Here is a 13108-nt window from a genome sequence, read left to right on the forward strand (position 1 = left end):
CATATAGAAGATGCCCGTTTTGCGTTTCCTTCACAGTTTCACAGTTCTTTGCTCCAATTTTTACTCCAATTTTGAGGGGCCTCCAACGTCTGGCTTTTGGAATTACGTAATTTTTTTTAGAGAGAGACAGACAGTAAGTAGTCTGGCAGGAAATGGGGGAGAGAGATGGGTGAGTGACATGCAGTAAAGGCCGTCGGGATCGGGAGTCGAACCCGCGGCACACTGCCAGACTCGGACTACCGGCCAAGGTGCCTGGGCCGCTGAGCCACGGCCCAGGCCAAGTCTATGGACTTTTAATGTTTGTTTACAGACAGAGTAGCAGCTTACAGCACCTTAAACAAACATTACCAGGCGCCCCTCACTTTACGAGTGCGATTTCTTTCCCCATTTCTTTGCTAATGGAATGTGGGAAGTGTGCACAACACCGGTTACAGAAGAAGAGTGGTTTTTGCCCCTCCTATGTCCAGCTTTTAGTGTGTGTGCAAACACAACCTTTATCCAACACAAACATTAAATACCATTGACAATGAATGGACAATTTTGAGTGTTTGTGTAAACACAAACATTGCGTAACACAAACATTGAAGACGAAGGTGAGGACGCAAATTCTGATTGGCCGGAATGAGATGATATTATGATGATGCACGATGATAAGAGCGCCCCTCATTTCACACAGGTGTGATTTTTTTAAAATGTAACTAAATAATCCAATATATACTGAAATATAAGAATGCCAGCGTCACTGATCACTAGTGTAGTGTGTGTATGCAAGTGTTGTACACAAAAATAAAGCTAGACCAACAAATCAATATAGTAGGCCATAGGGATTAGGGAGGCATGGTGGCTGGTGAGAGAGACAACTCTGCCTGAGCACAGCCCCATGAATAGAGGATACAGCCAGAAGGCCACTCCCTCCGCAGATGGCATCTATCAAGCTGACGGTCCCCAAACACCGCTGGAAAAGACAGCAATTAAACAACAAAATCACACCCGTGTGAAGTAGGGATGCTCCGATCAGGTTTTTTGGGGCTGATCCCGATCACCGAATGTTTTTCTCATGATCAGCCGATACCGATATGGCCGATACCGATCTTGTGCGTAAAAGGCAAATTTGAATATTTCCAAAATTATTATAATTATGTCAAAACCCACGTCAAAACTGTCCCTGTGTGTGGGGTCCTCCCCACACAGGGGAGAATGTTTAGGCCTGTCACAAAAATGCTAAATGATATTACGCTATATATCTGATTGACATTTATACCACTTAAATAGTGTAAAAGATCGGTTTCTCTAGATAGGGTAAATTGCCGATCACCGATCGGAGTGAATCGGCAATTGAATCGGTGGCCGATTATCCGAGCATCTCTAAATTATACCACTTAAATAGTGTAAATTGCCGATCACCGATCGGAGTGAATATCGGCCGATACGGCCGATTATCGGAGCATCTCTAGTGTGAAGTGAGGGGCGCTCTAATCATCATTGTCAATGGGAATTTAATTGTCTTTTTTAACACGTTGGATCCGTATGACGAGTATACCTGTCCTATAAATTAATGACGCTGAGTACAGATAACGAACAGGCTCGTCTTAAGGTGTTTGATATCGCTCTGGTTGCTATGCACGGGTCCCAGGGTCCCGCCCGCACCGTTTGTGTTGACTCAACCTCACTAGCTTCTGTTTTAGGCAGTGCCTTTGCAAGCTTTTTTCTCGGAAACTAATGCACTGTCCGTTGTGTTGAACAGATTGGCGATGTTCGGAAGTCTTTTCTGATTATCCGGTGAGTGTGATGGGAACATTGGCGTTTTCTAGAGCAAGGGTGGACCTCATTTTAGCTCGCTAGCATTGATGCTATGCTTCAGCATTCAAGAGGCATGGAAACCAAAAGCAGACACGAGTCATAGTGGAATAGCCTAAAATCACCCGGCACCCAAACACCACCACTTTTGTCCACCAGGCGGCACTCAATGTGTCAAGACAAAGTTTGTGGACGGTAACCAAAAGCTGGATGTAGGAGGTGCTAGCGCCCTCAAAAATAGAGAAGAGTGACAGAAGGAGATAATCAACTAGAGGCCCGGCACACATCAATACAACAATCATGAACTATGACGCAGCGTCTTCAAAATGATGTGAAAATGCATAACGTTGCACCGTATGTTGATACCCCCAGCTTCCTCATGCCCTGACGGCCACAACAGCCCTGGTTAGGCAACCAGGCTGATGGAGATATGCGTTTCGAGAAGCACACTTTTCAAGCTTGGCAAACCTATAGATCTGTCCCCTCTCATGAGTTCTGTGCACTTCGTTTTGGCGTTCTCGAACACTTTACCTAGTCGTCCCAAACTGTATTACGTGGAAGGTATAATCGATTCACTATTAACCCTGAGTTAATAGTTTTGACCTGAGATCAGATTCTAAAAATGTCTTCTACATCCTGACAGTTTTCTGAAAAAGCTATGTTTCTATGTCAGTCGTTCTTCGATTTTTCAAAAATAGCAGACCTACAAGCTCATAGCGCGCCACTCGGTGGCACGCTATGAGCTTGTAGATCTGCTATTTTTCAATAGCTAAAGCATAACATAATGCTAACACCAAAAGGGGTTCCTGCCCAAAATGGGTTAAGCTATACAGTATGCATGCAAGATGGCAAAGCATATGGAAAACATCAGGGGAAATAGTCTATGGATTTTGTCTTGCTCTGCCTTGCTTTAACATGGCCTGGCCCTACAACATGACAGAGTAGCAGCAGCAGCAAAATAAATTAAATAATCAAACAAAAAAGATCTCCACCTTTACACTTCCACCCGAGTTCTAAAAAAATCTGTTTCCTTATGTGTTTCGTCATAACTGTCCGTTCCTTCAGTTAGTAATATTCTGTATCCTCTTGTATGATGTTGCTTAGTTTGAGCATTCCTGTGCTCTGCTTCCCTCCCCTAAATGAATGAATCCTTTTTAAGGGTGTCCATATCGTCTATCCCTCTTTTCTGGTTCATTGCCTGGAACTTGTTTACTGAAATAGTCGTCGATTTGTTTTAGTGGGCCTGCTGTCTCTTTTTAATGGGCAGTTTGAAGTCATGGCTGTCAATTCCCACCTGATGTCGTGTGGGAGTTCCGACTGCTCCACACCATACAGTATAACTGCTAGCTTGCATAACGTCATCAGACTAGCACTTAAGTCTAGGATGTACAGGTCATCGGGTGTGTATCCTCCAAAGACAATGATATGATCTCCTATCATGCAGCAAGCCATCCTAGACTTCCGGCGTGGGCCTTTCCCCTTGGGCACAACCTTTTTCCAAGAGAAGGTCTCTGGACTGAATCTCCACAGATCATTGAAGCTCCTGTCAAAGTTGTGGCCGCCAAATATGTACAGCTCTCCATTGCAGGCAAAGGCTGAATGACGCCTGCGTCCTTCTGGAAGAAGCTGTGCAGAGGGTGTGCTCAGCCAAGTGTTGGTCTCTGTGTCAAATACTTGGATGTTATTGTAGCCATTATTGTAGCCATAGTTGTAGCCTCCAAATACAAACATCTTTGTCCCGATAATGGTGGCAGAGTGTTGTTCTGAGGCAAGTGCGGGAGTGCCTCTTGTGTTAATTAAAGACCAGACCATTGCCGTGGTGTCCAACATGTAGATGTCATTAGTGCATCCAGTCAACACATGGTATCCTCCATAGATATACATCATCTTACCCAGTGCACAGGCTGAGTGGTCGCACTTCGCCTCTGGAACAGTCCCAGAAATTCTGGGCTTGAACCATCTGTGGGTGTCAACATCTAAAGCATAAAGCACATTACAGTACCCTTTGTAGTACTTCACTCCACCCCAGATGTAGATGGTATCCTCTATCAGAACAGCTGTGTGGCCCGAGCGCTTGAAGGGAACCTCAAGGCGACGTTCTCCTCTTCCAATTGTCAATGGGGGAAAGTTCATCCAGAGCAAAGACACTGTGTTGAAGATGTGGACACCAATCTGACCCTTGTTGTAGACACAATGCCCTCCAAAGCAATAGAACCTGTGCCCCACTGCCACAGCAGCATGGTACGCCTTCCTTGGTATTCCCTTCAGGTGCACTGTCCAGCGCAACATTCCACACAATAGCACCACCTCAGATCAACATGAACTCATATTTCTGCTCTGTTCAGTCGTATTATTATTATTATTACCACTTATACTGGTATGGCAGAAATGTCCTGCGTAGCTTGTCCAATCCTTGAAGTTTGGGGTCATCAGGGATGCCAATGCTATTAATCTCCCTAATGTGGTAAATATATACTCACTGCAACCCCAAACAAAGTAGGCTCTGAACAGGGTCTATTCAGATGGACAGAATTCAAATATCACTTCTTTTTTGTTTTGTTGTGATAATCCTCCCTACTACAGAGTGTGCTGACCATATAAGGAGTTCCTCCCTGTCCCCAGTTAACCCCTGGGGGTTGAAGGCCCAGCCTTCATCCAATCAGGATAGAGAGGGGCCTTCTGCCAATCATGATCGAGCGGGGGCGGGCCTTGGTGTGTGTGCTGTTGGCCTGTCGCGTGTCTCCCCACTGTAGTGCGTGCATGTGCACATCTTGTTACCGGGGCGGACCGGGGTTTTTTCCAAATCACCCAAATCACTGAATGCTCCTTTAAGTAATCAATTTTAATTCCTTACTGTGGGAGTTTTTAAGTAGTCGCATAATATTTATCTCCGGTACAATCGATCCCCCGATCGTTGATAAACACGGAGGTTTTCTCTGTGCTTCCGAGGGAAAACTAATTGTCTGGCCAAAAATGGCGAGGAGGAGAAGAAGGGAGGCGTTTTCCCAAATAGAATAAACAGGAAGTGAATGGTGGATGAGATGATTGAGATCTTGTGATCACGTGATCTTCTGGATGTTAGTGAAGAGCTCCATCTAGCGTAAAAACTAAAAACACACAACACGTCAACGCATGATTGGCACTGAATTAGTTAAGAGGTATACAGTACTACACTGGACTTTATCAACACAGATTGCATTAAAGGTACATTTACAGTACTTTAGTAAATACTAGAAGCTTGCACGCCTGCGGCTGTGTTGCTGTTGTTTCTCCGTGAATATACTCCGAGTGTGTGAGACACACACACACACACACACACACACACACACAGCGTACATTTTGAATGAAGGCAGACATCGATGTGTCTTTGGCCACTGACTGACCGTGTTGTTTCCATGTTGTTGTTTTTCTCAGAGAGAGAGAGAGAGAGAGAGAGAGAGAGAGAGAGAGGTGTGAAGTCGAGCAATGATAGAAAGCAGGGAAAGTACAGGGAGAGTGAGCATCACCGCAGTTCTAGGAAAGCCCCGCTGTGATTGCCCAGTAGTCGAAGAGCCACAAAACTGGGTTGAAAACCAAGAGGTAAAGTCAGTGACGTATCACGGCCACAAAGTAGAGGCGTGAACGGCACTGCCGCATACGTCACGGTCGCTATTGGTTCCTGGTCGCCGCCCGCACAGAGTACAAAACTCTGATGCTGGCCTTCAAAGCAACCAAAGGTATGGCACCCTCATATATTGCAAGTCTGATCGGACCCTACAAACCCTCCCACACGGCGCACGCTCAGATCAGTCAACGCAGGGAAGCTGAAAGTACCTTCGCTAAAAACGCCGGGACACCGCTCCACACGTCCCAAACTCTTCTCCCTTCTGTCCCCAAAACTATGGAATGCACTTCCCATTGCAATCAGAACTGCTGACTCACTCCCAATCTTCCACCGCAGTCTGAAAACCCACCTCTTCAGACTCCATCTTAGCCCGTAGCACTTGCCGTAGCCTCAACAACCTTACAGGCGTATGCATAGGCTCAACCTATGTAACTTAAATAGCATTTTATGTAGACATAGCACATAGTGTACTGTATATACCCATAGTTTCATTATATAGATACTGTTAGGTTCTTAGCTTACGTATGTTTCATGTCGACTGTTTTTTATGTATTTAATGTATTACCATGTTTAGTTGTTGGATTAAGAGTGTCTGCTAAATGCCTAAATTGTAATTGTGGTCTATGACTTGGCCACCTGAACAGGCGAACAAAGTTGTGTGCTCCATCGGGGCACAAATATGTGGGCGTGCAATTCTCTCAATTGTAATAACAGATATAACAGTATAGTATGTAGTGTGACGGCCTCATACACCCTATGAATATGATCAAATTATATGCGTCTGTGTCTGGTATTCAAGGAGTAAGTTTGTTTGTGAACATACAGTAGCAGCTGAGGCTCAGTTGGCACTGAGAAATGCTGGAATTTGGCGGAAGCGGAAAAATGACAAGGCTGGGACCGAAGTGTGTGTGTGTGTGTGTGTGTGTGTGTGTGTGTGTGTGTGTGTGTGTGTGTGTGTGTGTGTGTGTGTGTGTGTGTGTGTGTGTGTGTGTGTGTGTGTGTGTGTGTGTGTGTGTGTGTGTGTGTGTGTGTGTGTGTGTGTGTGTGTGTGTGTGTGTGTGTGTGTGTGTGTGTGTGTGTGTGTGTGTGTGTCTTCAGCATCAACATTCCTCGACCAGCCCTGTCCATTACGCCACAGTAGCAGTCCTTGCTTCTTGAAAAATGTACATTATATATTTATATTCGATACAAGGCCTAAAGTAATGATCCACGCCAAAGGGGCCACATGAGGTAAAAGTCAAACAGCCCTGGTAGTACTCCAACTGTGGTCGTGTTTTCCGACTAAAGTGTGGAATGACTCTTTCCAATCCCGAACACAATTTTGTGTCGTGTATACACGTCTTCTCTAATCAAACGCTGTGCCATTGGACGTGCTCTTGGACGTGTATACATGTCTTTAGGGCTTTTTTATTGATCCAAAAATTAAAAATCGTTATTTTTTTATTTTTTTGGCCTCTCCTTCTGCACCGTACTCGTTGCTGTTTCACGCATTCGCACTGCCGTTCACTTCCTTGTTTACGGCTCAGAGATAATGGCTCGTATCTCCTAATCTAGGGAACTCTCCACGGTTTTGACCAGATGGGCAATGTTCTGTCTTCATTTCTGACTTCAGCATGCTTCTCGTTTGCAATATTAACGCTTAGACTTTAGCGTGACCAGCGCGGGATAAGAATGGAAGATTATGTCTTCCTGGGTTCGGGGGGGACGGAAGGTGGGGCTTTTCAGAGTAAAATCTCCCATATCTCCTGGCACTCTAGCGCTTATATTTTGAAAGATGCTGGCGGCATCCAAATTGTTAATTAGATTCTTGGCATGAGGTCAGTCAGGTAATGAGGTACCCACTCAAATCCTGGTCTCTGACCCACTAATTTCTTCCGCAAAGATAATTTTATGTAATTAGTGCCGCCATTATCAAATTGGGATGTGTGCATTGGAACGTAACCCCAGTGTATATTGGGTACTGTGTATATTATAGTATGCGTATAAGGCTCGCCGTGCATGTTTATTCTATGGGGTCAGTGGGCTGTCCGTGTGCGGCACATGGGGGAAAGATATATAAATATCATGCATATTCAGGTTCAGAATCCACACACACACACACACACACACACACACACACACACACACACACACACATACACACACAGGACCATTCTCCTCTAGCAAGGAGACCCCATCATCCTCTTTGTGGCAGGGTCAAAGGTGTCCATTTTGCTCCACTTTTTCCAGAATGATAGATGGTCCACAAACGACTGAATCTCCCCCAAAACACACGCACGCACGCACACACACACCTCTTTGTGTGTCTCTGATATCCCTAATTCCCTTCATCCCACCTCTGTTTCCAACTCTCCAATATCTCTTTCCTTCTATAAATGTCCGTGATCTCTGTAGTCCCATAAGAAGGGCTGCTCTCAGGTGAACACACACACACACACACACACACACACACACACACACACACACACACACACACACACACACACACACACACACACACACACACACACACACACACATTTTAACCATTTATTTATGTCCACACAAAGGATATGCATACAAGGACACAAATATTATAGGTGCATTAAAGGACAACTTTTGTTTTTTTCAACCAAGGTTCATGTTTTATGTAGGTTCTTATGAGAGAAAGTAAAAGGTGAGTGTAATTTCTTTTTCATTTGCTGCTTTCTTTCGTTTTAGGGATTTTAGCTTTTTTACAGGGGGGTGGGGGCATTCGAGCACGGGGCTAAATATGTATTTCTTTACAAAATGTTATAGCGATTTTTTTTTATTATTCTTTACTATAGTCCTACTAGACCCCTAATAATTTTAATTTGGCCACAAAAGATCACAGGATATATTGAATGTGTCAAACTGGCAAATTGAGTCTATGACACACAGTGCTTCCCCCAGTAGGCTACCTTCACATTAGGGCTGGGGCGGTATGGGATTTTTATTACCGCGGTTATTGTCGGCCCCCATACCGCCGGTATGGCGATAATTACCGCACCCCCCCCCCCCCCCCCCCCCAGCGCGAAAAAAAAATCCTCCGGTTTTATAGTGTTATTTAGTCCGGTGGAACAGCGTGTATGGAGATGTATAGAGCAGGTCTGCAAAATCCGGTAAAACACCGTATACGGAGATGTATAGAGCAGCTGTGTGTCTAGTGCAGTTCCAGTGTCATTCGTCCTCCATGCGCGGCCCCCCCTCACAGCTCACACACACACAGTGGCACCGTTACAGAGACAAGACGACTCAAGTAGTATAGTAGGGAAGTGGGAACATATTCTTTTGTTCTCTATATCTTTTGTTCTATTGTGTGTAATTATTAGACATAATGGACATAATTTCTATAGATTTCTATACATGCTTTGTGTGCTGTTGTCTATAGTATGTACAAAAGAAATCTATTCAGACTCATGTATAAACAAGACTCTTTAGAAATCTTTAGAGAACAGGGCTTTTCTTTTGTGTTATTATTGTGTACACTTTCTGTTAAAGTGTAACCATGGCATGCCTTTTGTGGCTCTATTGACAAAAGGCCCTCATTAGGATATAATTGAATGGTAATGTCTCTCTGGCTGTGTGAGTGAGTGTGTGAGATGGGTCATGTATTGTATATAAGGACCGTAGAGTCTGGTCAGTGTTTGTACAGCATACTACACCCAGAGTTATTCTAACGCTACAGTCCGTACATCTCTACTACAAGTCATGGCTTCTGTTAATGCTTCAGGTACGTTAGTCTGTGAGGATATTCCTTCTAGCAGCGATTTTTTGACTGGTATTGATATATGTCATGCTCCTAAAAAGAAGAGTCGTGGATTCCGTAGTCGTACTACTAGAAAAGATGAGATGATACGCATCGTGGTGAAGGGGTCATCAAGGTGTGTGTATGAGTTTAAATATGAGGATGGTGGCATTAGTATGAGTAATGTCCACGTAGAGGGTATAGGTTTGACTATGTCTGTTAGAGACTGGTGTATATTTCGAAATTGGGTGTGCATAGGGCTAAGTGAGAAGAGGAATGACATCTTAATGGCTAGGAGTGAACTGGTGTGGTATAATTCATATGAGAATATACAGTATATGATTGATACTGATAGGATTAGCAAACAAACAACAAACAATGGTTTTATTTATTTTGTAAAACGTCTTTTCCCCCAAGAGGGTAAAATACTACCGAATAGTGCCCCTGGTGGGATATATGACCATACAGATCGTTTTGTGATTCAGTGGTGCGACTGGGAGTCTCTGCAGGCAGTGTTCAAACAGATTGATGAAGCAATCCTCGGAGGAAGTTTCAATAACGAGTACGAGTGTGTCAGAAGGACATTTCTTTTCGGCTATGTGCCGGATAGCGACGATATTCGCATGTCTACCAATCATATCATGCCTGAACCAGAGATCCGGAGACGTCTTGAATTCTGATTGTCAATAACGGTAAATAGCTGAGAATTTTTTCATATAAGCAGTAAATGTATAATATTTAGTTTTTTATTTTATTATTATGTAATATTAATTATACCATTTATTTTATCCACCGTCAAGGCAACCATCCATCCGAGCTGGGAGTCCCTTCGGATAATGCTGTGGATTATACAAGCGTTTATTCAGAGGATGAGGCGCTCACCCATTGGATACATGAATATGGACGAGTCCTTGGATCACAAAATCTGACATTACTGGATACCCCTGTGGAAAAATCTCCAACATCCCCAATCCACCAGGATAACCGAGAGGCTGAGAAGAAAGAGGAAGATTGCGAGCTATACAAGGAGAACCGTATGCTCTCTAAGGACATTGCAGTGCTTAAAGGAGTATTATGCCTCTGTGTTGAGGCAGTAATTGCAGAGGCCCAAGAAGCAGCATGCTACGGATGCAAAATCGACCACCCGAGTCAGATGCAGCATAGCTGCCTCTTTGAGCCTCACATATTTTATTTTGAGAGTTGTTTTGATGTTCTTTGCAATAATCTGTTTAAACCCACACTGTCTACAGCCCTATCTTACGCATTGAAGAAACTGTGTCACAAAGATATATCGTTGTCTAGAATCCTAGGAGCAGCTGATACTATTGTTTGTGAGTGGAGATCTGAGCCATTCATTCTTGAAAAACTAAAAGAGATCAGAGAGCTCATTGTAACTGAGGCTGTTGAACCAGTTGCGGTGCACTGCGTCGGTATATGGTCAGGAGATCTTGCTAGATCTACGGTCTGATATCCCTCATCATGGAAGTGTTGGGGGGTACTAAGGGACGTATATATACACGTCTTATATCCCTTGTGAATGCGGTAATTAACATAGATACATCCCAGGGAGTTATGTTAGATCATCCTAAAGGCTATGCTATTTTTATAAAACATTTACAATATGTAAAAACTAAGAATTTACAATATAAAGAGTTGTTATCCATGTATGTAGGACCCCCTGGTTATCCTATTAACGAGAGAACCGTAAGGGAGGTAATTACTCATTTTTTTAAGCAGCAGCAAGAATGCTCAAAAGGGGTTGGTAATGTTATATGTATATGTTCATATATTACTGATATGTGTATAGATAGTCTTCAACAATGTGTACATGACTGGTCTACGGAAATTGTGGAGTATGCTGTACTGAAACTGGTTGAATTAGATCTAATATCGTGCATAAAATATATTACTATGCTAGATGATTGTGTATGTTTTTAATAACCAGTATGTAAATAAAAACCGTAAAAAACATACCAGTATTCATTTGTGTTTGTGCTGTCAAAGATGGAGGATGTATTACAGAAGGTATATTACGACGTAACTAACCCTGGGGGTCTAGGAGGAGTATCCCGGCTGATCACTGGTGTTAAAGAAGAAGAAAGGATACCTCCGAAACTGTCTGATGTTAAAACGTGGTTAGAAAAGCAAGACACCTACACACTTCATGTACCAGCGGCAAAAAACTTTCAGAGAAATAGAGTTTTTGTAAAAGGCATAGATAATCAGTTCCAGGCTGACCTTGTAGATCTGGGGTTATATTCAAAAGAAAATGACGGTGTTAGATATATCTTAACATGTATAGATGTGTTTTCCAAATATGCGTGGGTTAGACCCATACCCAACAAGACTGGGGCATGTGTTACAGATGCATTTAAAGACATCTTGAATGAAGGTCGATATCCTGAAAAACTTCAAACGGATGATGGAACTGAATTCTTTAACAAGACATTTCATCAGCTAATGACCGTATATAATATTCATCATTTCTCCACACGGAATGAGACAAAAGCGAGTGTGGTAGAGCGTTTCAATAGAACTCTAAAGACTAGGATGTGGCGTTATCTGACATCTGTCAATTCACGACGGTATATAGATGTTCTACAAGAACTAGCCGACGCATACAACGGTTCCTATCATAGGTCTATTAAGATGGCACCGATGGATGTAACTAAGGCTAATGAGAAAAAGGTATTCAACCATATGTATAAGCAGAGACAAACACCTGCCTCTATAATTAAATACAGAGTAGGGGATACTGTACGTATATCAAAATATAGAGGGATCTTTCGAAAAGGGTATTTACAAACATACACAGATGAATTTTTCAAAATAACAGAATGTATACCCAGGACACCACCCGTCTACAGACTACAGGATACGGCTGGCGATGATATCCAGGGGACATTTTATGATAAGGAGTTACAAAGAGTTATTATAGATAAAAATAAAGTATTCAAGATAGAAAAGATATTAAAAAAGAAAAAGGGGAAAGGAGGTACCATGGTTTTGGTTAAATGGTTGAATTGGGCAGATAAATTTAATTCTTGGATATCGGAAAGTGAGATTACCGATATCTTTTAATGTAAACTGAATAGGTAGCACACATCTAGAGATTTATTTAAACACCGGTCCGTATAAAATTTACTCATTAAGGGTGTAGGTGTCTTTTCGAACACATCAGTAGATACATAATGGCTGGTCAGGGGTTTTACATAACGCTGCCTAGCAACTCATCTGTAGATGTTTATCCTAACAATAAAATATGGAATTATAAAACAAAATTGGTTAAACCTATAATTCTAAAAGAATCTTATGAAGTAGGATTAATAGAATTACAATATCCACGCAATTGGAGTAGTTTTCCTATGGATGACGGATGGGTGTCATTTACAGATCATAAGGATGGTAAATCTGTGAACTATAATCTATCTATGGGACATTATGACAGTATAACCAAGATTATTAAAGAGCTAAATAATATTATAGCAGGAGAATCCATTACAAAGAGAGTAACCATGATGTATAATGCTATAAAAAATAGGGTCTTTTTCATGGGGGCTGAAGGCATGACAGTTAAATTTAGAGGCCGTTTAGCCCATATTCTAGGATTTGATCCTGGGTTATCGTTTGAAATACTGCAAAACCGCGGGGTACAGTATGCCCCCCACCCTGCAGATATCTATGGAGGATGCTATAACATCTATGTATATACAGACATTGTGGATTATCAACTTGTGGGAGACAGCTACGTCCCACTGTTGAGGAGTATAAATATTGCTGACGACTCTAGAAGAATACCAAACCTGTGTTACGACAAACCTCACTACACACCCTTAGCCAAAGCGGTTATAGATGATATAGAAATATCTTTGAAAACGGATCAAAACCAGTACGTACCATTTACATATGGGAAGGTGATTGTTAAACTACACTTTAGACCTGTAAGGCATAACTTTTAG

At 42.6% G+C, this 13108-nt stretch overlaps 1 protein-coding gene across 1 annotated transcript; it reads right to left on the minus strand.

The window, feature by feature from the left end:
* Positions 1–3006: 3006 nt before the first annotated feature.
* LOC306932928 (kelch domain-containing protein 3-like) lies at positions 3007–4086 on the minus strand (the record flags this gene model as incomplete). Its single annotated transcript, XM_079514901.1, has 1 exon — positions 3007–4086. The coding sequence occupies one exon, from the start codon at positions 4084–4086 to the stop codon at positions 3007–3009; it is 1080 nt and encodes a 359-aa protein (XP_079371027.1).
* Positions 4087–13108: the final 9022 nt, after the last annotated feature.

The sequence above is a fragment of the Electrona antarctica genome (genome assembly GCF_951216825.1).
Source record: "Electrona antarctica genome assembly, chromosome: 11".
Taxonomy (NCBI): Eukaryota; Metazoa; Chordata; class Actinopteri; order Myctophiformes; family Myctophidae; genus Electrona; species Electrona antarctica.